This window comes from Natator depressus, chromosome 7 (assembly GCF_965152275.1).
Source record: "Natator depressus isolate rNatDep1 chromosome 7, rNatDep2.hap1, whole genome shotgun sequence".
Taxonomy (NCBI): domain Eukaryota; kingdom Metazoa; phylum Chordata; order Testudines; family Cheloniidae; genus Natator; species Natator depressus.
The window spans coordinates 50,064,572-50,085,875 of NC_134240.1; the positions used below are offsets into that span (position 1 = coordinate 50,064,572).

The following is a 21,304-nucleotide window of genomic DNA, read 5'->3' on the forward strand; positions in this document are numbered from 1 at the left end:
AACAAAAATGATTAGGGGACTGGAACACATGACTTATGAGGAGAGGCTGAGGGAACTGGGGATGTTTAGTCTTCAGAAGAGACGAATGAGGGGGGATTTGATAGCTGCTTTCAGCTACCTGAAAGGGGGTTCCAAAGAGGATGGTTCTAGACTGTTCTCAGTGGTAGCAGATGACAGAACAAGGAGTAATGGTCTCAAGTTGCAGTGGGGGAGATTTAGGTTGGATATTAGGAAAAACTTTTTCACTATGAGGGTGGTGAAACACTGGAATGCGTTACCTAGGGAGGTGGTGGAATCTCCTTCCCTAGAAGTTTTAAGGTCAGGCTTGACAAAGCCCTGGCTGGGATGATTTAGTTGGGGATCGGTCCTGCTTTGAGCAGGGGGTTGGACTAGATGACCTCCTGAGGTCCCTTCCAACCCTGATATTCTATGATTCTATGAATGATGATACCTCACAGTGCCATTGCATGCCTCACCGCCCTCTTTTCTTTGCCCATCACAGCGGTGTCGGCATTCGGAAAGAAATTCACGTCGTTCTGGTGAGCAAATGCTGCAAGGTGAGTCACACTCAACTGCCCCGATGCCCCATCCCATGGCCATCCTGATGTACGAACCTTTGCCTCCCCACAGCGACTCTGACACACCAGTCCTCACCTCCCCAGAGCTACGGCAATGCACCAGCCCTCGTCTCCCCACAAGTGCCCTGACGAACAAATCCCACAGCCACCCAACATCCCAGCCAACACCACCCCTCAGTGTGCCAGCCCTTACCTCCTCACAGCCACCCCAAAGCACCAGCCGTCACATCCCCACAACTGCCCCAATGCGCCAGCCATCGTCCCCCACCAGCCGCTCTGATGTGCCAGCCCTTGTATCCCCACAGCAGCCCCAAAGTACCAGCCCTGGCCTCCACACACCCATCCTGATGCACCAGCCCTCACCTCCCCGTAGCCACCCAGATGTGCCAGCCCTCGCCTCCCTACAGCTGCTCCGAACCACCACTCCTCGCCTCCCCACAACCACCCTCAACCACAAGCCCTTCCCTCCCTGTTGCCACCCTGACGCACCAGCCCTCCTCTCCCCACACTGGCCCCAATACACCTGCCTTCACATCCCCACAATTGTCCTGAAGCACCAGCCCTCAAATACCCACTGCCACCCTGACAAGTCAGCCCTCGCCTACCTACAACAGCACTGATGCTCTTGTCCTCACCTACCTACAACTGCCCTGACGCAGCAGCCCTCACCTACCCTCAGCAACCCCAACGCACCAGCCCTCGCCTCGCCTTGCCCTGATGCACCAGCCCTTGATTCCTCACAGCCACCCTGATGTGCCAGCCATCGCCTTCCCATAACTCTTCTGACGCGCCAGCCCTGGCTTTCCCAAAGCCACACTGATGCACCAGCCCTCGTCTCCCCAAAGCTGCTGACATGCTAGCCCTCGCCTCCCCGATGCATCAGCACTCACCTTCACACAGCAGCCCGCCCCTCCCCACAACGGCCCCAATGAACCCGCCTTCACATCCCCACAACAGCCCTGACACGCCAGCCCTCGCATCCCCACAGCCACCCTGACATGACAGCCCTCGCCTACACATAACCGCCCTGATGTGGCAGCCCTCACTTCCCCACAGCCACCCTGATGCACCAGTCCTCACCTCCCCATGGCCGCTGTGACATGCCAGCCCTTACCTCCCCACGGCCACCATGACGCGCCAGCCCTCACCACCCTGACGCTCCAGCCCTTGCTTCCCCACAGCTGCCCTAACATGCCAGCCGTCGCTTCCCCACAGCTGCCACAATGCACCAGCCCTCGCCTCCCCACAGTTGCCTTGATGCACCATCCCGTGGCCACCCAATGTGCCAGCCCACACCACCCCCCAGTGTGCCAGCCCTCCCCACCCCATCAAAATCCCAAGGCACCAGACCTCGCCTCCCAACAAGTGCCCTGACATGCCAGTCCTCACCTCACCAGAGCCACCCTGATGCGTTAGCCCTCACCTCCCCATTGCCTCCCTGACACACCAGCCCTCAGACACCATGGCCACCCCAAAGCACCAGTCATCGCCTCCCCACAACCACCCTGATGTGCTAGCCCTCGCCTCCACATAACTGCCTGACGCACCAGCCCTTGCCTGACCATAACTAACTTGACAAACCAGACCTCACTTCCCCACAACCGCCCTGATGCAGCAGTCCTCACCTTTCCACAACTGCCCTAAACCACCAGCCCTTCCCTCCCCATTGCCACCCCGATGCACCAACCCTCCCCTCCCCACAATGGCCCCAATGCACCCACTTTCATATCCCCACAATGGCACCGACGTGCCAGGCCTCACATGCCACAGCCACCCTGATGCACCAGCCCTCGCCTACACACAACCGCCTTGAAGCGCAAGCCCTCGCCTATACACAACTGGCTTGATGTGCCAGCCCTCGCCTACCCACAAGCGCCCTAATGTGCCAGCCTTCGCTTCCCCACATCTGCCCTGACATGCCAGACCTCGCCTGCCTACAGCTGCCCTGATGTGCCAGCCCTCGCCTCCCCACATCTACCCCAACGTACCAGCCCTCGCTTCCCCACAACCACTCTGATGCACCAGCCCTCGCCTCCCCACAACAGCCCTGATGCCCAGCCATCCCCTCCCAACAGCCGCCCCGAACTATGAGCCCTCACCACCCCACAGACACCCTGACATGCCAGCTCTTGCCTCCCCATGGTTTCCCTGATGCACCAGTCCTCGACTCACCACAGCTGCTGTGACACGCCAGCCCTCGCCTCCCCACAGCCACCCTGAGGCCCAGCCATCACCTCCCCACAGCCGCCCCGAAGCACCAGCCGTCAGCCCCCCCATAGTTGCCATGATGCGCCAGCCCTCACCTCCCCACAGCCACTCTGACATGCCAGCCCTTCTCTCCCCATAGCAGCCCTGATACACCAGACCTTGCCTCCCCACTGCTGCCGTGATGTGCCAGTCATCACCTCCCCGACATACCAGACTTTCCCTCCGCACAACCTCTCTGAGGTCGCAGCCCTTGTCACCCCACAGCAGTCTTTACGCACCAGCCCTTGCCTTCACACATCTGCCCTGACACTCCAGCCCTCACCTCCCCACATACACACTGATGCACCAGCCCTGGCCTCCCCACAGCCACCCACACCTGCCAACCCTTGCCTCCCTATGACTGTCCTAATGCGCCAGCCCTCGCCTCTCCATAGCTTCCCTGATGCACCAGCCCTCCCTTCAAAACAGCTTCCCTGATGCTTCCCCGCAGCCACCCTCATGTCTCAGCCCTCACCTCCCCATGGCTGCCCTGATGCACCAGACCTCGACTCCCCACAACCACGCTGACACACCAGCCCTCACCTCCCCACAGCTGCCCTGAAGTGCCAGCCCTTGCTTCCCCATAGCCGCCCTGATACACCAGCTCTTGCTTCACCACAACCTCCCTGACATGCCAGCCCTGGCCTCCCAAGAAATGCCCTGACACAACAGCCCTCCTTTCTCCACAGCCGCTCTGATGCGCCAGCCCTTCTCTCCCCACAGCCACCCTGATGCACTAGCCCTCACTTCCCCACAGCTGCACTGACATGCCAGCCCTCACTTCCCCAGAGCCGCTGTGACATGCCAGCCCTTACCTCCTACCCACGACCAATGTTCCCTCTAATTTTTGACAGGCCATGTGTGCAAAAAATTTCTTCTGTGGAAATTTTTGACAGGCCATGTGCGCAAAAAATTTCTGTGTGTATTGTGCTTCTCTGCAAATTTTTGTGCGCGCGGTGTTTTGCCGTGTGCGCTGGCTTTAGGATCTGTGTGCGCGCGCACACACACAGCTTAGGGGGAACAGTGCCCATGACTGCCCTGGCACATCAGGACAGGGAGGCGAGGGCTGTCGTGTCAGGGTGATTGTGGTGAGGAGAGGCCTGTTGTTTCCCCACGACTCCCCACAGCTACCGCGACAAGCCAGTCCTCGCTTCACCAAAGCTGCCCTCGCTTGCCAACACTTGCCTCACCACAGCCACCCTGATGCGTCAGCCCACGGCTACCCAACCTGCCAGCCAACACCACCCCTGTGTGGCAGCCCTCACCACCTGATCACTGTCCTGAATCACCAGCCCTCTCCTCTCCACAGCCTCTGGGAACCACAAGCCCTCACCTTCCCACAGCCACTCCAACGCTCCAGCCCTCCCTTCCCCTCAACTTCTCTGAACCACAAGCCCTCGCCTCCCCATGGCAACCCTGATGCAACCAGCCCTCGCCACTCTACAGCCTCCCTGACACACCAGCCCTCACCTTCCCAAAGCCACACAGTCACGCCAATCCTTGCCTTCCTAGAATTGTCCCAGCACACCAAAACTCACCTCCCCACAGCCACCCTGATGCGCCAGCACTCACCTCCCCACAGCTGCTCTGATGAGCCAGCCCTTGCCTCCCCACAGCCAGGGCTGGTGCATCCAAGTGGCTGTGGGGAGGGGAGGGCTGGTGCATTGGGGCAGTTTTTGGACTGTGAGGGCTGGCATGTAAGGGTGGTTGTGGCGAGGCAAGGCCTGGAGCATGAGGGTGGCTTTCGGGAGGCAAGGGCTGGTGTGTCAGGGAGATGTGGGGAGGTGAGGGAAGGCGCATCAGGGCAACTGTGGGGAAGTGAGGGCTGCCATGTCACAGTGGGTTCTGCGGAGGGGAGGTCTTGTGCGTCGGGGCAGTTGTGCGGAGGCAAGGGCTGGTGCATTGGGATGACCAGGGGAGGCGAGGGGTGGCACATCAGGGTGGCTGTGGGGAGGCGAGTGTTGGCAAGCAAGGGCGGCTTTGGTGAAATGAAGATTGGTAGGTCAGGGTAGCTGTGGGGAGTCGAGGGCTGGTACATCACGGCAGCCATGGGGAGGCAAGAGCTGGCTCATCAGGTTGTGTGTGGGGTGCTGAGGTCTTGTACTTCTGGGTGAGGGAGGTGATGGCTGGGCCTCAGGGCGGCTGCGGGGAGGTGAGGGCTGTCACGTCAGGGCTACTGTGGTGAGGAGAGGGCTGTTGTTTCAGGGCAGTCATGGGGAGGTGAGGGCAGGTGCATGAGGTTGTCTGTGCAATGGCAAGGGCTGGCACGTTAAGGCGTCTGTGGAGAGGCACGGGCTCTTGTGTCAGGGCAGTTTTGGGGGGGCGAGTGCTGGCGCCTCTGGGCGGCTGTGGGGAGGCGAGAGTTTATGCACCAGGACAATTCTAGGGATGCAAGGGCTGATGTGTCAGGGTGGCTGTGGGGTTTCGAGGGCTGGTGCACTGGAGCGGCCATGGGGAGGCGACTGTGGTTAGGAGAGGGCTGTAATTTCAGGGCAGTCATGGGGAGGCGAGGGCTGGTGCATCAGGGCAGGCTCCCCACAGCTGCCCTGACTCGCCTGCCCTCACCTCCCCAAAGCCACCCTGTCGTGCCAGCCCTCACCTCCCCACAGCCGCCCTGATGCACCAGCCCTCGCCTCCCCATAACTGCCCTGATGCACCAGCCCTCGCGTCCCCACAACCCCCCTGATGTGCCAGCCCTCCCATCCCCACAACTGGCTTGACACACCAGCCCTTGCCTCCCCACAACTGCCTTGAGATGCCAGCCCTCGTATCCCCACAACCCCTCTGACATGCCAGCCCTCTCCTCCCCACAACCGCCATTATGCACTAGTTGTCACCTCCCCACAACTGCCCCAACGCGCCAGCCCTCGCTTCCCTACAGCTGCCCTGATGCACCAACCCTCCTCTTCTCACAGCCACCCCAAAGCACCAGCCCTCACCTCCCCATAACTACCCTGAAGCACCAACCCTTGCCTCCACACAACTGCTCTAATGTGCCAGCCCTCGCCCCCCCCCCCAGCAGCCCTGACACGCCAGCCCTCGCCTCCCCACAGCCACATTGACATGCCTGCCCTCGCCTCCCTGCAGTCACCCTGAGGCACCAGCCGTGGCCTCCTCATACCCACCCTTACATGCCAGACATCACACCCCATACAACTTCCCTGAACCACCAGCCCTCTCCAGCCCACAGCCACCCTGATATGCCAGTGCTCGCCTCCCCACGGCTGCTCTGATGCAGCAGCCCTCGCCTCCCCACAACTGCCCCAACGCACCAGTCCTCGCTTCCCTACAGCCGCTCTGATGTTCCAGCCCTCGTCTCCCCACAGCTGTCCCAAAGCACCAGCCCTCACCTTGCCATAACTGCCTGACACTCCAACCCTCGTCTCCCCACAGCCACCTCGCCTCCCCACAGCCACTCTGAACCACCAGCCCTCACCTCCACATTACTGCTCTGATGTGCCAGCTCTCGCCTCCCCACAACTTCTCCAATGCACCAGTCCTCTCTTTCCTATAGACGCCCTGATGTGCCAACCCTCATCTTCCCACAGCAGCTCTGAACCACCAGCCCTCACCTCCCTACAAGTTCCCCGAAGCACCAGCCCTCACCTCCCCGCAATTGCCCAGAACCAGCCTCCCTTGTCTCCCCATGGCCTCCCTGACATGTCAGCCCTCGACTACCCACAACTGCTCCGACATTCCACTTCTCACTCTCACTTCCCCACAGTCAACCTGCCGCACCAGCCCTCGCCTCCCCACAGCCACCCTGAAGCACCAGTCCTCGCCTCACCACAAGTGTACCAACGTGCCAGCCCTCGCTTCCCCACAGCTGCCCTGAACCATTAGCCCTCACCTCCCCACAGCTGCCCTGACGTGCCAACCCTTGCCTCCCCAGAGCCTCTTTGAAGGAGCAACCCCCCCCCCCCGTTTCCCACAGCTGCCCTATGCGCCAGCCCTCGGCTCCCTGCTACTACTCTGACATGCCAGCCCTTGCTTCCCCAGAACCACCCTGATATGCCAGCACTCGTCTCCCCACAGCCACTCAGAAGCACCAGCCTTCGCCTCCCTACACCTGCCCTGATGCACCAGCCCTCACCTTCCCGCAGCCACTCTGAGGCACCAGCCCTACCCTCATCACACCTGCCCTGATGTGCCAGACCTCATACCCCTGACAACTGCCCCGAACCACCAGCCTTTGCCACCCCACAGCCAGCCTGACATGCCAACCCTCACCTCCCCATGGCTGCACTGATGCACCAGCCCTCGTCTCCCCACAACTGCCCCGACACGCCAGCCCTCACTTCCCTACAGCCGCCCCAATGCGCCAGCCCTCGTCCCCCCACAGCCACCCTGAAGCACCAGCCCTCGCCTCTCCACAACCACCCCAAAGCACCAGTTTTTGTATGGGCTTGGTTTAAGCCATGAGGATACATTTTCAACCTCGTAACTATGTACATTAAGTTATAACCTATAACATTACTGTAACAATTACCATAACATCACTATAACAACCATGCGCAGTGCATCATGAGCCTTCCGAAGACACCAGACATGATAAACTTTGCATTGGATACCACACAATCATTTTATAAGGATGAACATGGGGGTGCTGGGTGTTCCCCCGATGTACAGAGCATCACACCTTCCTTCTTAGTTTACTGCAAGAGGGTTAGTCACAAGGGCAGTTTGTGTTATTGTTCTCTTGGCATCCAGCCATTAAGGCCATGAGACGGTGTGCCTCAGTTTCCCCATTCACACACAGCAAACAAGGTTTTTTATAGTTTCTCTGCTGTGATTAGCTTTAAACCTGTTTACAGGTATTAATTGAAAAGTAGCATTATCACAAGGTTTAACATCAGTAACAAAATTCTTATCCCAAAACTTAATACCAAAATTTTTAATCGGGATGAGTGTTTTTATACCATGCCCTCTGTTCAGATATTCTAGTTTGAGGTTAGTTTATTCATTACCCATAGTGTCCTTTGACTCTCTCCCATGTAATCAGTCACTGCCTTTTCCTTCCCTCCAGTGTTCCCTTCTGTATGAAGAAAGAAAAGGAGCACTTGAGGCACCTTAGAGACTAACAAATTTATTCGAGCATAAGCTTTCATGAGCTACAGCTTTCATGATGCTGTAGCTCACGAAAGCGTATGCTCAAATAAATTTGTTAGTCTCTAAGGTGCCACAAGTACTCCTTTTCTTTTTGCAGATACAGACTAACACGGCTGTTACTCTGAAACCCTTCTGTATGGGCTCTTAATTTTTAATCATGTTTCTGGCATTTTGATGTCTCAGGGTCTGGCAAGATAGGTGTTCAGGGGGATCCTGCACATTGGCTGGCCCTTTGGGGAGCCATCTCCCAACCCCAGGACTGTACATATTCAGAAAATCCAGCTCCCCTTTTGGGGTTACCCTGTGTTTCCCCCTCCCAGCACTGAGTCCTTCCCTGCCCCCTAGAGGGCTGTGATCTGTGCTCTCTGGGCTAGGTGTGTTTACCCTTTGATCAGATTCACCTTTTCCCAGCAGCTTTCCCATAACTCTTCTCTGTGTTTCACCAGCCTAGGGAAAAACACCCCCTTCTCTGTCAGTTGGGTCATTTGTGCTCTCACAAACTACCACCTGGCAATTTCCTGCTCCCAACTCCTCTGTTATCACAGGCATTGGAACTGCATCTTGATTTAAAGAGACACAGTTACTTTCCAAAAAAGTATCAGAAATAGCATCCTGAAAAATTGGGACCTGGATTGGGGTATCCTCCGCCACCCCTTTCTCTGTCACTGAGAAGTCAGCTGTGTGACTGCTCCCCTCCAGGAGGTTAGTTACACAGTTCCTTCTCAAAACCTGGGTCACAGCCTGAGTGGCCGGGTGCACAGATGCTGACCCAGCCATCCTCCTAGTGTCCTGAGCATCCTGCCCCAAGTGACTAATGAGGAGTCATTCCTGTACCCCCACTATTCCTTCCACGGTTTCCTCCTCTGGGCCCCCTCCTAAGACACATTTCTCTGTGCTCCCCAGGTAGGGTTCTATCTCTTGTTCATCTGCAGAACTCTGCCAGCAAACAACTGGGACAGTTTCCTTAATCACTGATAACACCTCTCCTGCCCCAGCGCCTGAGGGCACATTGCTTTCTGCTGGAAAGGAGCTAGTCTCAGCCCTCCCTCCCCCCCACATACTTGGAAGCACCCTGCTTCCCTGTGTTAGAGTCACAGGAATCCTCATCCACCTCAGTGGTTTCTGAGATTCCATGCCCCTTCTCTGGGCTCTCTGGGACACATTTCTCTCTGCTCCCTAGAGTCGGTTTTGCCTTTGGTTCAGTTGCAACCTGCTGGCAGCTAACAACCTGGACAGTTCTCTCCCTGGCAGGCATTACACCCCATCCCTTCCTGATGTGGTGTTGCCTCCAGCTGCAGTGCAGGAGTTGGTCTCAACCACCCTCCCACCTGGAAGCATGTGGCTTCCCCCAGCTGCAGATGAATCAAGGATACTCTCTTCCATTCTCTCGGCAGTTCCTGAGACTTAACCTTTCCCTTGGGGGTCCCAGCATAACACTCCCTCCTGCTTCAGGCAAATACTTTAACCTGAGTTACACGGAAAAAATCATTACCAAAGAGCAGGTCAAATACGAGGTGTTCCGTTACCCCCACAATTAAAACACTTTCCAAACCACATGAATTTTAGCTAACAGTATGAGGAATCTGTTTTCACCCACCCTCACAATCTCTGCCATTTGGCCAGGCAACATACTGGCCTTTGGGACCACACTCTGCTTAACCAGAGAGATCTGGGCCCCTGTATCGTTCTGACCCAAGTATTCCCTGCTATCAATTTGGACAGCATTAACATGCTCCATATCTGGTTCTGCAGAGGCCTCACAAAACCAATATGATAGGTTTCAATTACTTGGGGGGTTTCTGTGTTGAGGACAGCAGAACTAACATGAGCTATTGTTTGCCTGCTTCCTCCTAGCACAGGGCATTTATTCCTCAGTTGATCAGTGGAATTACACTGATAGCACCTTTTGGGCTCTTCTACTTTTACAGGAGATTTGGGAGGAGGGTGAGAGGAATGTTTTTGGGTCAGAGAATATTTAGGCTCCCAACTCCCTTCTCTCTTCCCAGGGGCAAAATAGGATCCTCCCTTCCCACCAGTTTTAAACCCTGGACCAGTGATCTGCTAGGTCACTTGAATCCTTGACTCTGGGAGCCAGCCCTACCCTGCTCTGCTCAGAGAACCCCCACTCCTGGGCTGTTCACACACAGCCTCTGGCATGTAATCTGCTCCTTGGTTTGTGCAACCGAATGACACTAGCCAATATCTCTGGTCCCAGACACAACCCTAGGAACCTCCATCTTACAGTGTCCAGTTATGCCCGCTGGACGCTGCAAGCTTATATGAGTTTGTCAATTTAACAAAGAAATTGATATGTACCAGGCTTGTTATCTCAAGGGGAGTCTCTGCCACACTTCAAACCAAAAGTGCTGCTTCAGTTAGAATAAACAAACAGATTTATTAACTATAAAGATAGATTTTAAGTGATTATAAGTCAAAACATAACAAGTCAGATTTTGTCAAATGAAATAAAAGCAAAATGCATTCTAAGATGATCTGAACACTTTCAGTGCCCTTATAAACTTAGATGCTTCTCACCTTCAGCCAGGCTCTCCCCTTTGATCAGCACTTTAGTCACTTGGTGTGGTGTCTGTAGATGTAGGTGGAAGAGAAAGAGAGATCATAGCAAATGTCTCTCCCTTTTATTATGTCCTTTCTTCTCTCTTGGCTTTGCCCACCCACCCCCGCCCTTCAGAGTCAGGTGAGCATTACCTCATCGCAGTTCCAAACTGACCAAAGGAAGGGTGGGGGGGTAACTCCCTCGAGAGTCTAACAGATTCTTTTGTTGCTGCCTAGGCCAACGTCCTTTGTTCCTGTGACTCTGGGCTCGGTTTCTCCCATACCTGCCCTGATGAGATGTGAACTGCCCCTCTGCTCTTGGAGAGTTTTTGCCTGGGCTTGCTTTAAGTGATGAGGATACATTTTCAGCCTCATAACTATATACATGAAATTATAACTTATAATATTACAGTAACGTTACTGTAACAATTACTATAACATTGCTATAATAACCGTGCTCAGTGCATCATGAGCCCTCTGAAGACACCCGACATGACAAACTTTGCATTGGATATCACACAATCATTTTATAAGGATGAATATGGGGGTGCTCGATGTTCCCCCAATGTACAGAGCGTCACACCTTCCTCTTCCCACAACCACTCTGAACCACCAGCCCTCACCTCCCCATGGACGCCCCGATGCCCTAGCCCTCGCCTCCCCAAAGCCGTGCTGATGTGCCAGCCCTCACCTCCCAACAGCCACCTTGACACACCAGCCATCCCCTCCCTACAACCACTCAGAACCTCCATCTTTTGCCTCCCCACAGCTGCCCTGACATGCCAGCCCTCGCCTCCCCACAGCCACCGTGATGCCCCGGCCCTCATCTTCCCACAGACACATCTAAACACCAGCTCTCACCACCCCACAGACACCCTGACGTGGCAGCTGTTGTGACCCCCATGGCTGCCCTGAGGAGCTAGCCTTTGATTCCCCACAACTGCCCCACACCTGCCCTCACTTCCCCACAGTCTCCCTGATGCACTAACCCTCACCCCCCCACAGACGTCCCGATGCGCCAGCCCTCGCCTCCCCGCTGCCCCCGTGATGCCCCAGCCCTCATCTCCCCACAACCGTCCGGCACTCCAGCCCTTGCCTCCCCAACCGTGAGTCACCAGCCATCCCCTCCCCACAACCGCTCGGAACCACCGTCTCTCGCCTCCCCACAGCCTCCCGCATGTACCAGCCCTCGTCTTCCCACAGCTGCCCTGAAGCACCAGCCTTCGCCTCCTCATAGTCCCCCCGAAGCACAACAGTCCCAGCGCACCAGCCCTTGCCACCCCACAGCCATCCTGACATGCAAGCCCTCGCCTCCCCACAGCTGCCCTGACACGCCAGCCCTCTCCTCCCCAGAGCCTCCCTGACATGCCAGCCTTTGCCTCCCCACAGCCACCCGGAAGCACAAGCCCTCACCACCCCACAGACACCCTGATTTGCCAGCTGTTGTCACCCCATGGCTGCCCTGATACGCCAGTCCTCGACTTCCCACAACTGTCCCAACACGCCAGCCCACGCTTCCCGACAGCCGCCCTGACACGCCAGCCCTCGTATTCCCACAGCTGCCCTGAAGCACCAGCCCTCACCTCCTCACAATTACCTGGAAGCACGAACCCTCGCCACCCCACAGCTGCCCTGACACGCCAGCTCTCGCTTACTAACAAGGGCCCTGAGGTGCCAGCCCTCGCCTCCCCACAGCCACCCTGACACGCCAGCCCTCATCTCCCCATATCTGCCCTTATGTGCCAGCGCTCGCCTCCCCATGGTCACCCCGATGCTCCAGCCCTCGCCTCCCCACAACCACCCTGACGCTCCAGCCCTCACCTCCTCAGAGCCTCCCAAATGCTCCAGCCCTCGCCTCCCCACAGCCACCCTGACGCTCCAGCCCTCGCCTCCCCACAGCCGCCCTGATGCACCAGCCCTCTCCACCCCACAGGCGCCCTGATGCTCCAGCTCTCTCCACCCCACAGCTGTCCTGATATGCCAGCTCTCGCCTACCCACAACGGACCTGACATGCCAGCCTTCGACTACCCACAGCTGCCCTCACGCACCAGCCTTCGTCTCCCCACAGCCACCCTGACATGCCAGCCATTGCACCCTGTAACAATGCTGGTTCTGGCAGGACCCAACTGAGAGTACCAATTCAGGACAAATTGCTTAAAGCATGGCAATAACAGCCCAAGGCTGGGGTTCCGTTGCACACCAAGGCAAACCAAACCAGCCAAACAGAGAACACTTTGGTTTTACCCCACTGGCTATCCAGAAGTCATACGAGCAATTCCCTTAGACACTTCAGTTTCCCAGTATCACCACCATTGCCACTCATTATGGGGATGAATGGTTATGAAAACCAATACCCCAGTAAAAAAAAATGTTCTCCCAATCCCAAAGGACCAAGCCCCAGATCCAGGCCAATATACAAATCAGATCTTACCCAAAAATCATGCTGTTGCCAATCCTTTAGAATCTAAAATTGAAAGGTTTATTCATAAAAGGAAAAAGATATAGATGAGAGCTAGAATTGGTTGAATGGAATTAATTACATACAGTAATGGCAAAGTTCTTGGTTCAGGTTTGTAGCGGTGATGAAATCAACTGGAGGTTCAAATCAAGTCTCTGGAGTACATCCATAGCTGGGATGGGTCATTCAGTCCTTTGTTTAGAGCTTCAGTTTGTAGCAAAGTCCCTCCAGAGGCAAGAAGCAGGATTGAAGACAAGATGGAGGAGCTGCAGCAGCCTTTTATAGTCTCTTGCCATGTGGCCTCCTTTCTTTGTTCCAAAGACAAGCATTCCAGCACATGGCATGAAAAAACCTTTGAGTTCTGTCCATAGGCATGTCCCTGCATGGCTTGCTGAGTTACAAAGTGTAGCTGCCTTCTCCCAATGGGTCATTTGTATAGCTGATGATCCTTAATGGGCCATCAAGCAGGCTAGACAGTGCTGATGCCAAATTGTCTGGGGTGTCACCCAGAAGCATAGCACAAGTTTGAAATACAGACAGTATAGAGCCAATACTTATAACTTTAAATACAAAAATTATACATGAATACAGATATGTTATCTGTATCATAACCAGCAAACCATAACCTTGTCTTAGACACCTTATACAAGATTTGGTGCCACAATGATCTATACAGTCCCAGTTTATGTCAGTAACGTCACACTCCCCACAACTGCCCCAACACGCCAACCCTTGCCTCCCCACAGCCACCGTGACACACCAGCCCTCGCCTCCCCACAACCACTCTGAAGCACCAGCCCTCTCCACCCCACAACCGCCCCAAATAACTAGCCCTTGTTTCCACACATCCACCATGATGCCCCAGCCTTCTCTACCCTACTATTGCCCTGCTGTATTGGCCTTGCCTGATGTTCTGGACTAGGTGTGTGGGCTTTAAAGGCTGGGAATGGGTGAGAGCTTCCTGAGCTATGTCTGCAGAGGCATGGGAATCAGCCCATCCAGCCCCCATCCATTTGCCACCAATGCATTCCCCGACTCCCTGGCCCCCATTAACCCCTGCCACTTGCCCAAGTCACCGTCCCTCCAGCCACTCACCTGCTCCATACCCCACCAGCTGCTACCCACCGTGTGCCCCCTCATTCTCCACCCACTCCCCAGCCCCTGCACACTGCACTGACCTCTCATCCTCTCTCCTGCCCAGTAACCCACCTGCTATTTGCAGACTGCACCGCCCTGCTCAGGCGGGAATTGCCTGGGGGTGCCTCTCATTAGATGCCCCAACCCCCCCCACCCCTCTTCCACCGACAGGAGGCTGGGAAAGCGGGTGGAGATCTAGTCTTCACAGTGGAAAAACCTATGAAGAAACCAGTGAATTCAGCAGGCAACGTTGGACTCTGGGTATAACAGTGAGTGCCCCTGGGTACAGCCGTGAAGGTGGGGTCGGCTTGGGGTACAGCTGCAAGGGGGACTGCTAGGGATACAGCTGCATGAGGGTCTGATGGTACAGCCGCACGGAGTTCTGATGGTACAGCTGCATGGAGGTCAGGGGTACAGCCACGTGGGGGTCAGGATACAGCTGTGAGGGGAACTGCTGCTTTTTGCCTTTTGCAGATTGGATTATGTGGAAATTTAGTGCTCATGAAATTAATGCCCATGGGCAGGGTCAGGCACACAGCAAGCTTCCTCCCCCTGCTCTGCCAGTGCCTCTCAAACACCGGCTTTGCAGCCACCAGCTAGCCCAGCCCCATTCCACAGCCCCTGCTAGCCCAGCCCTGGGCTCCCCACTCTCCCAGCTCTGTCGGAGCCCTCTCTCCCAACCCACAGACCTCTGATATTCCAGCCCTTGGCTTCCCCCTCCCCCAGCTCTGCTGATGCACCTCATTCCCAACCCACAGCTCCCTGCTGTTCCTGAAAAGAGTATGCCTGTCATTGAAGCCGTGTGTGGGCTTTGTGCTGATACCAGAATGCTCATTTCCCATGTGCCATCAATCTCAGTGCATTGGAGAGCAAAATGTCTGAGCACTGAGAAAACACTGGGCCAAGGTGTGGTACATTTGCTGTATGAGGAAGCAGGCAGGGCGAAGATGGCTGGAAAAGAGCAGTGCCCCCCAAGCCGGGAGTGGATGGGCCATTTGAGAGGCCCTTGTCCCAGTGGGAAGAACAAGTGTGTGAGGGGCTCAGCCTATCACTCCCTTCTCTGGGAACCAGACCCTGCCCCATGCCATCTCCTGGGCATGGCAGCCAGGCAGCCATTGCCCTAGGCTGCTCAGTGTCCAGGCCAGCTCCCCCAGCCCTGCTCTCACCAACATTCGCACCCTATGCAGCTGTTCACACGGGTACAGCAGAGGGTCTGACAGGGCAGGCTGGTCCCTGTGGTGTGCGCACTGCACGGAATGTAATAACAGTCCCTGCCTGGGAGAGCTGGGAGTGAGAGATGGGACTGCCGGCCCATGGTTCCCCACAGAGATGAGTTGATCTCTCTTTGGCTGCCACTGCCCCAGCGCCCTCCCCACCAGCCCTTTGCCAAGGGGGACTGGATGACACTGTAGCTGCTGAATCATGGCATGCCCAGGCCACTCCTCCTGCTTGGAGCATTACCCACTGCTTGGGTGTCTCTGGCCTGCTGAACCCCTGCCTGGCAATGGGTAGCTGAACACCAGAGCTATGGCAGGAGAGCTGTGGGAGCCTGGCCTGGCTTGCTGGGGAGGTGGCGGGGCTGCAGTGCCAATTTGTAGAGGGAGAAATGCACAGCTCTGAGCCCAGATTTAAGCTAAGGGCCCACTGGGGCTGGGCAGTTCATTGGGTCAGGAGCTCCTCAGCCATCTCCTTGATCGTAAACAGGCTACACACTCCTCCCACTGGCCACTGTGCCTGCAGAGAGCTGTTCCCAAGCTAGAGGACTGTGTGTGCCAAGGGGGGCAGGAGGGATAGCAAAGCACTTGGAGCTCCGTCATGGACCAGGGCCCATTGCACCAGGCGCTGCACACACACACACAGTTGTCAATGATCTCTCTGTCTCTTTCTGTCTCTCATCAAGCTTTTGAAACCATGGAAACCACTAGGCTGCTTCACAGATTGCAAGGCCAGAAGGGCCCAGCGTGACCTGGAAGGCCGAAGAGAGGATGTTGGGTCTCACTGAGCAAACCAGGCCTTTACCTGTAGCAAGCTTCTTCAGAGCCTTGAGGAAGCACTGCAGGAGGGCGTGGACCTCTTCTTGGCTCTGTGTACTGTCTGGAGCAAGCCATGGGAACACCCACACAGCTTGGTGTCCATCAGGAACATTGCCAAAGCATGGGCCTGTACCACAACGTGACTGTCACAGAGGTGGGGTTTGCCCTGCTCTCAGAGGATACTTCTGAGCTTGTGCAGGACTGCTCCCTCCTGTGGTCTCCTTGGGCCGGGGATCTGATGGGGGGACCATTGGGCCATTCTTGAGATTATACACAGAGTTGCTCACTGACTGAATCTTAACTCTAGTTTCTTCATAGGTTTTTTTCCCTCTCTCTGAGCCATGTATGAGTCTAGGGCTGGCAGCTGAAGGCTCCAATCTCCTTCACATTCCAGTTTGCCCCATTGCCCCTCCGCATGCGCAGCATTCCTGTACTCTCACCATCCCTGCGATTGAAAGTGTTCCACACCCCCATCCGGGGATTGAGAGAACTTCAATTAGGACCTAACACTGTTTCCTTACTGAGATACGAGGCCATAGGACTCTGAAAGGCAGTGCGTAAACTGGCTGATTTTTCCCAAAGCAGATACTGGCCAGGCATGTCTCTCAGCCACCCCAAAGCCATCCTGAAGCCATTCTAAAGCATTCAAATGGCAGTGCTATCCATTGGTAACATCACACATTGTTTTATGTATGCCCGGGTATTATTTTTATCTCCATAACAGCCTTAATCATTCCACTTTGATTTACATCTATACCTCATCAACACCCAGGGGCTGGGGGTTTCTTGTTTCTTTTTGGTTTGGTTTCCTTTGTATTGAATTCTCTTTCCTTTCTGCTTTGTGCTAAGTTAGCACCCAGGCTGTTGTCTGTAGAAGCAATAGAATCCAGAAGGCTATAATGAGCACAAGGTCAGGAGAGCGCTGCCTCTGCCATTCTCCTTCTTATTACTGTGCAATTCAAGTCCTTCTTAAGCCATTGCATGCTGAGAAAGATGGAGGAGCTACTCACAGCAAAATGTTTAACCTGCGAGGATAAAGTTCCTCAGACCGTAACCCAGGAGAGCAAAAGGAAAGCTTGTTTCACCGTAGAGAAATCAGCAAGTGTACAGATATTCTGGTTTTCATTTGTTTGTGTTGTCAGTTGCCTGCCAGTCTCTTGTTCATGCTGAGCGTGCTCAAAACAACAGTTCATTGGTGTGATCCAGCAGAGCTTCCATCCACCTTGGGTAACCGCGAGCTAGTCTCATGTCTAATGTTCTATGCAATGAAATACAAAATTGAAAAAATCCTGTTAATATTTACTAAGTTCAATGTTCTGTATAAGGATTTAATTGCAACTGTGCTATTGATACTCGATAGTGATCTTTATATCAAACACCAATGTGTATAACATTTCAATTAGTGGCATGTTTGACCCATCGAGGGACACTTTGCCAAAGGCCTGTGACTGTCCTGTAGTAGAGCATGGCTTGCTACTTTTCTGCATGTTCTCATCTAGGTTTAACGCTTGCAGTTCTTTGCTTGGAGGATTTTTTTCTCATTGGTTCATTTTTGATGTTGAATGCTAGTAGCAGATTTATGCACTTGTTTTTGATGGCACAGTCCCAGTGTGAACAGAACATCCTGCAGCTGATGAGTCTGAGCTCTCTGCCTCTTGCCCTGCAGTGGCTACCAGGGTCCAATACACAGCACCACCAGGGGTTCCCTGAGATAGACCTTTGTCCAGCCCTGGCCCATCTCAGAATGGGCAACCAGGCAACAGGTAGGGGGCGGGGGGAGAGAAAGACAGTATGGAACAGCTCTGGAAATTGGTTTTAGAATTTCTGCACTGAAACCTCCCTGCCCTGCTTTGTGAGGCTGAGAGGTCTCATAGTGGTGTCAGCTCTCAGTGCTGCTCCTTCCCGTGACTGAAGAGCCCTGAACAACTACCCCAGGAATCCATGGAGAAAGGACTGAGCATGGCCCAGTAATAGAAAAGCGAAGCAGACTGCCCCACAGTTGCAATGCCCTCCCTGCCTGTAGCCACCTGGCTGAGCCCTGTGTTTGCACAAGCTAGATGAAGCCTGTAAAGCCCTTTCAGGCAAGCGGGCATTGCAAAGAGACAGGCCCGGAGCCTTCTCTGTGGCCCTGGGCACTGTGAGCCTGTGGGGACTGGGCAGGACCCGGGGGTGCCCACCACATAACTCATTCTGCAGTGTGCACCAGCTTGGCTGTGCCAGATTGGTGAGTGATCGGCCCATCCACATTCTCCTCGGATCCCAAAGCACCTCCGTCCAAGAAGCTTGGGCTCCACACTCTGCTTAGGGCTTGCTGCACTGTCCTCCCATTCTCTCAGCCAGTGGTACCCGAACCTGCCCAAGCCAGGCTTATGTCAGCAGCCTGCCCAAAGGCCAGCATTAACTGGGGCAGAATGAATCCACCCTCCCTGTTAGTAGAGAGGTGCCACTGACAGAGACTACAGTTCCCAGTGTGCAATGCTCTGTCTTGGAGCTAGACATGGTTGCCACCATGGGCCTTGTTGTCTTGAAAGAGGCACTTCAGCCATCCTTGCAGAACAGCAGGCACCAAGTGATCCCATATATGGTTCCAGGCACAGATGGTTGGAACGAGCACCAGCGTCTGCACTGTTCTGGGTTGGGTACCTGAAGAGTGGCTGGAGCTGCTGCACATTGAAACTGGGTGATCTGCCAACCCAGACTCTCTCTGCATTGCAGAGACCTTCACACCCCAGAGGGGAGCCCTCCAGGGCTGTGACAGCCGTGCTGCAGCAGGGAGGAACCCCAGGCTCTGCAGACAGCTGCTGAGATCCAAGCCATGAGGCCCTGATTCGATGGAGACCATGGAAAGGAATGGGACCCCCCCCCATTATTGATCCCCATGGGACCCGGGAGGGTGCAGCTGATACCCCATGTCTGAGGTCAGGGAGCATGGAGGGATGTTGCAGAACCTGCATGTTTCTGGGATCATGTGCAGGCTCAGAGCAGTGTTCTGCCTGGGCATGGCATGGGGGGTGGGTCAGCACAAGCTGTGGATCTGTGCAGATCACTGTGGCCTTGTCTACAGGGGGTGGGTATCTTGACAGGTAGCACTGCTATTGGCTGCTCAGTGGCTGGTGTGAATCGGACCATTGGACTCATTCTAGTTGACTGCAGCCAACTGCTTGCAGTGCCATAGTCACTGACTGAGCCCCTGGGTGGTATATTGGCACAGAGGCCACGTTCTGATGGCCATGGAGGCTGTTCTCCTCTCGCCATGCAGGGCTCCCTGCTGGAGGCTCTGGCACATGGCGGGAGTGCTGGGGGGGGGTGGGGAGGTTGCACCATGACTTCCCAGGTCACATCAGCTCCCAGGATAGAGCTCTTGATGCAGCATCTTTCACCAGCACCACAGTCACTGTAAGCCAAGGCCGGCCCAGCACTCGGAGCGTCACTGTCGCCGGGGGACTGGGAGTCAGTCCCTCCCCAGCTGTGCCAGGAGCATGTCCCGTCCCACCTGCTGCTTAGATGCTGCAGCTCAGACAGGAGGCAAAGCCAGGCCCCTGGCCTAGGTGTGCCAGAGTGAGGGGGACAGAGCCCTTTGCCTGGCCAGGCTGTCGGAGAGTGCAGAACAGCAGCCCCCCAGGTCAGAGCTTAGCAGGGTTAGCCTGCCCAACATGGCACTGCAGACATGGCCACACTGCAGTTGCAGGCAGGCAGTTAGTCATGGACCAAGTACAGCTGCTGGGCACTACGCCTGCTGATCTGCACTGGCCACACTCTTGGGCAGCATGGTCCAGCCCAGCAGGTGATGCAGAACAGAGAGATCTCACTCTCTTAACATCCCGCCCATCCTGGGCAGTGCCCAGGTGTGCCCACTCTCAGCCTTGGGTGCCAGGGGCTCGCTTGGGGTACTGGTTTAGGTAGAAGAGTCAGCTAGTCCTGAACACAGAGCCTCACTCTTGAGCTCCTGCTGTTTTGCGCCTTCGAAGGTGGCAAGCATGACTGTCCTTGCCCCAGGCAGCAGGATGTTCCCCAGCAGCAATGCTCTAGGGCCCTCTAGGGTGATTTCCTCCCAATGACAAGTGCATAGTCTGCATATGCTTCTCCAGGGCTCTAGCTGGACTCTTGCCCTCCGCTGGTTTGCTAAGCAGTGGCTGCACCAGCCCCCTCCGTTTCTGCCATGTAAATAGTTGTACAGTGTGGAATCTCCAGTGGTACTGACAACAAAACCCAGCAAGGCCACGGAGTGCCTCTCGCTGCCCAGCACACTGGCCACACGTCTGTGGTGGGCTCGCTGCGCTGACCACTCTTGCCGTCCCCTCCCCGCGCTCACATTCCTGGGGGCTTTTCTTTGCATTGGTTTTTGGAGCGGGGAAGGGATGCTGTACAAAGCTCAAACAAAAGAACAAATTGCCAGTTGTAAGTGCAATGACCTTGTGAATGGTGTGTCGTCCTGCTGTGCTCTGTGAGAACATGTATTTCAGTGTGCCACCTCCCGTATTGTGACTCCCTCCGAGACGTTGCCCTACAAGGTATTTCTGTGGGAACAGAATAAAAGGACTTGATAGAAATCAGAGGGTGCCATGACTTGATCTGTACCAAGTGAAATTACACAGCAAAATGGGGCTGGAGCACACTGAGGAGAGCCGGTCAGCCCAGAAAGTGACAGGCACTAGCAACTAGCAGTTGCTAGATTGAGCTGAATGGGCATGGCCAGCAGCACTGGGGTCCCCAGTGAGCAAGTCTGGGTTCAGCCAGGTTTGGTGGGACAATGGCTTTGCCTCCGAGCACAGCTGTGTTCATTGTGGGACAGGTGGGGAGCAGAGTTGCCTGCATCCCTGCTCTGCTGGATCCAAGCCGCAGCCTGATGAGGCTAAGTCTATACTACCGCGGTAAGTCGACCTATGTTACGCAATTCCAGCTACCTGAATAACGTAGCTGGAGTTGACGTACCTTAGGTCGAGTTACCGGGGGTCTACACCACGGGGGGTCAATGGGAGAAAAATGGAATGCGTTACCTAGGGAGGTGGTGGAATCTCCTTCCTTAGATATTTTTAAGGTCAGGCTTGACAAAGCCCTGGCTGGGATGATTTAGTCGGGGATCGGTCCTGCTTTGAGCAGGGGGTTGGACTAGATGACCTCCTGAGGTCCCTCCCAACCCTGATATTCTATGATTCTATGACTTACCTTCTCTTCTCATCGGGGT

General features: G+C 55.3%; 1 protein-coding gene across 2 annotated transcripts in view; it reads left to right on the forward strand.

Moving 5' to 3' along the window:
* Window positions 1-20,662, forward strand: part of BSN (bassoon presynaptic cytomatrix protein) — a 476,585-nt gene extending 455,923 nt beyond the window's left edge. Inside the window, exons 10-12 of one of the 2 annotated variants that reach the window (XR_012640253.1) lie at window positions 503-557; window positions 14,258-14,355; window positions 15,987-20,662. Coding sequence is in view for 1 of the 2 variants with exons in the window: in XM_074958365.1 (XP_074814466.1) it covers window positions 503-543 (41 nt within the window). In the remaining variant the exon portion in view is untranslated. The remainder of the gene's footprint in view (window positions 1-502; window positions 558-14,257; window positions 14,356-15,986) is intronic. The other variant, XM_074958365.1, reaches the window with a different exon arrangement.
* The last annotated feature ends 642 nt before the right edge of the window (window positions 20,663-21,304 follow it).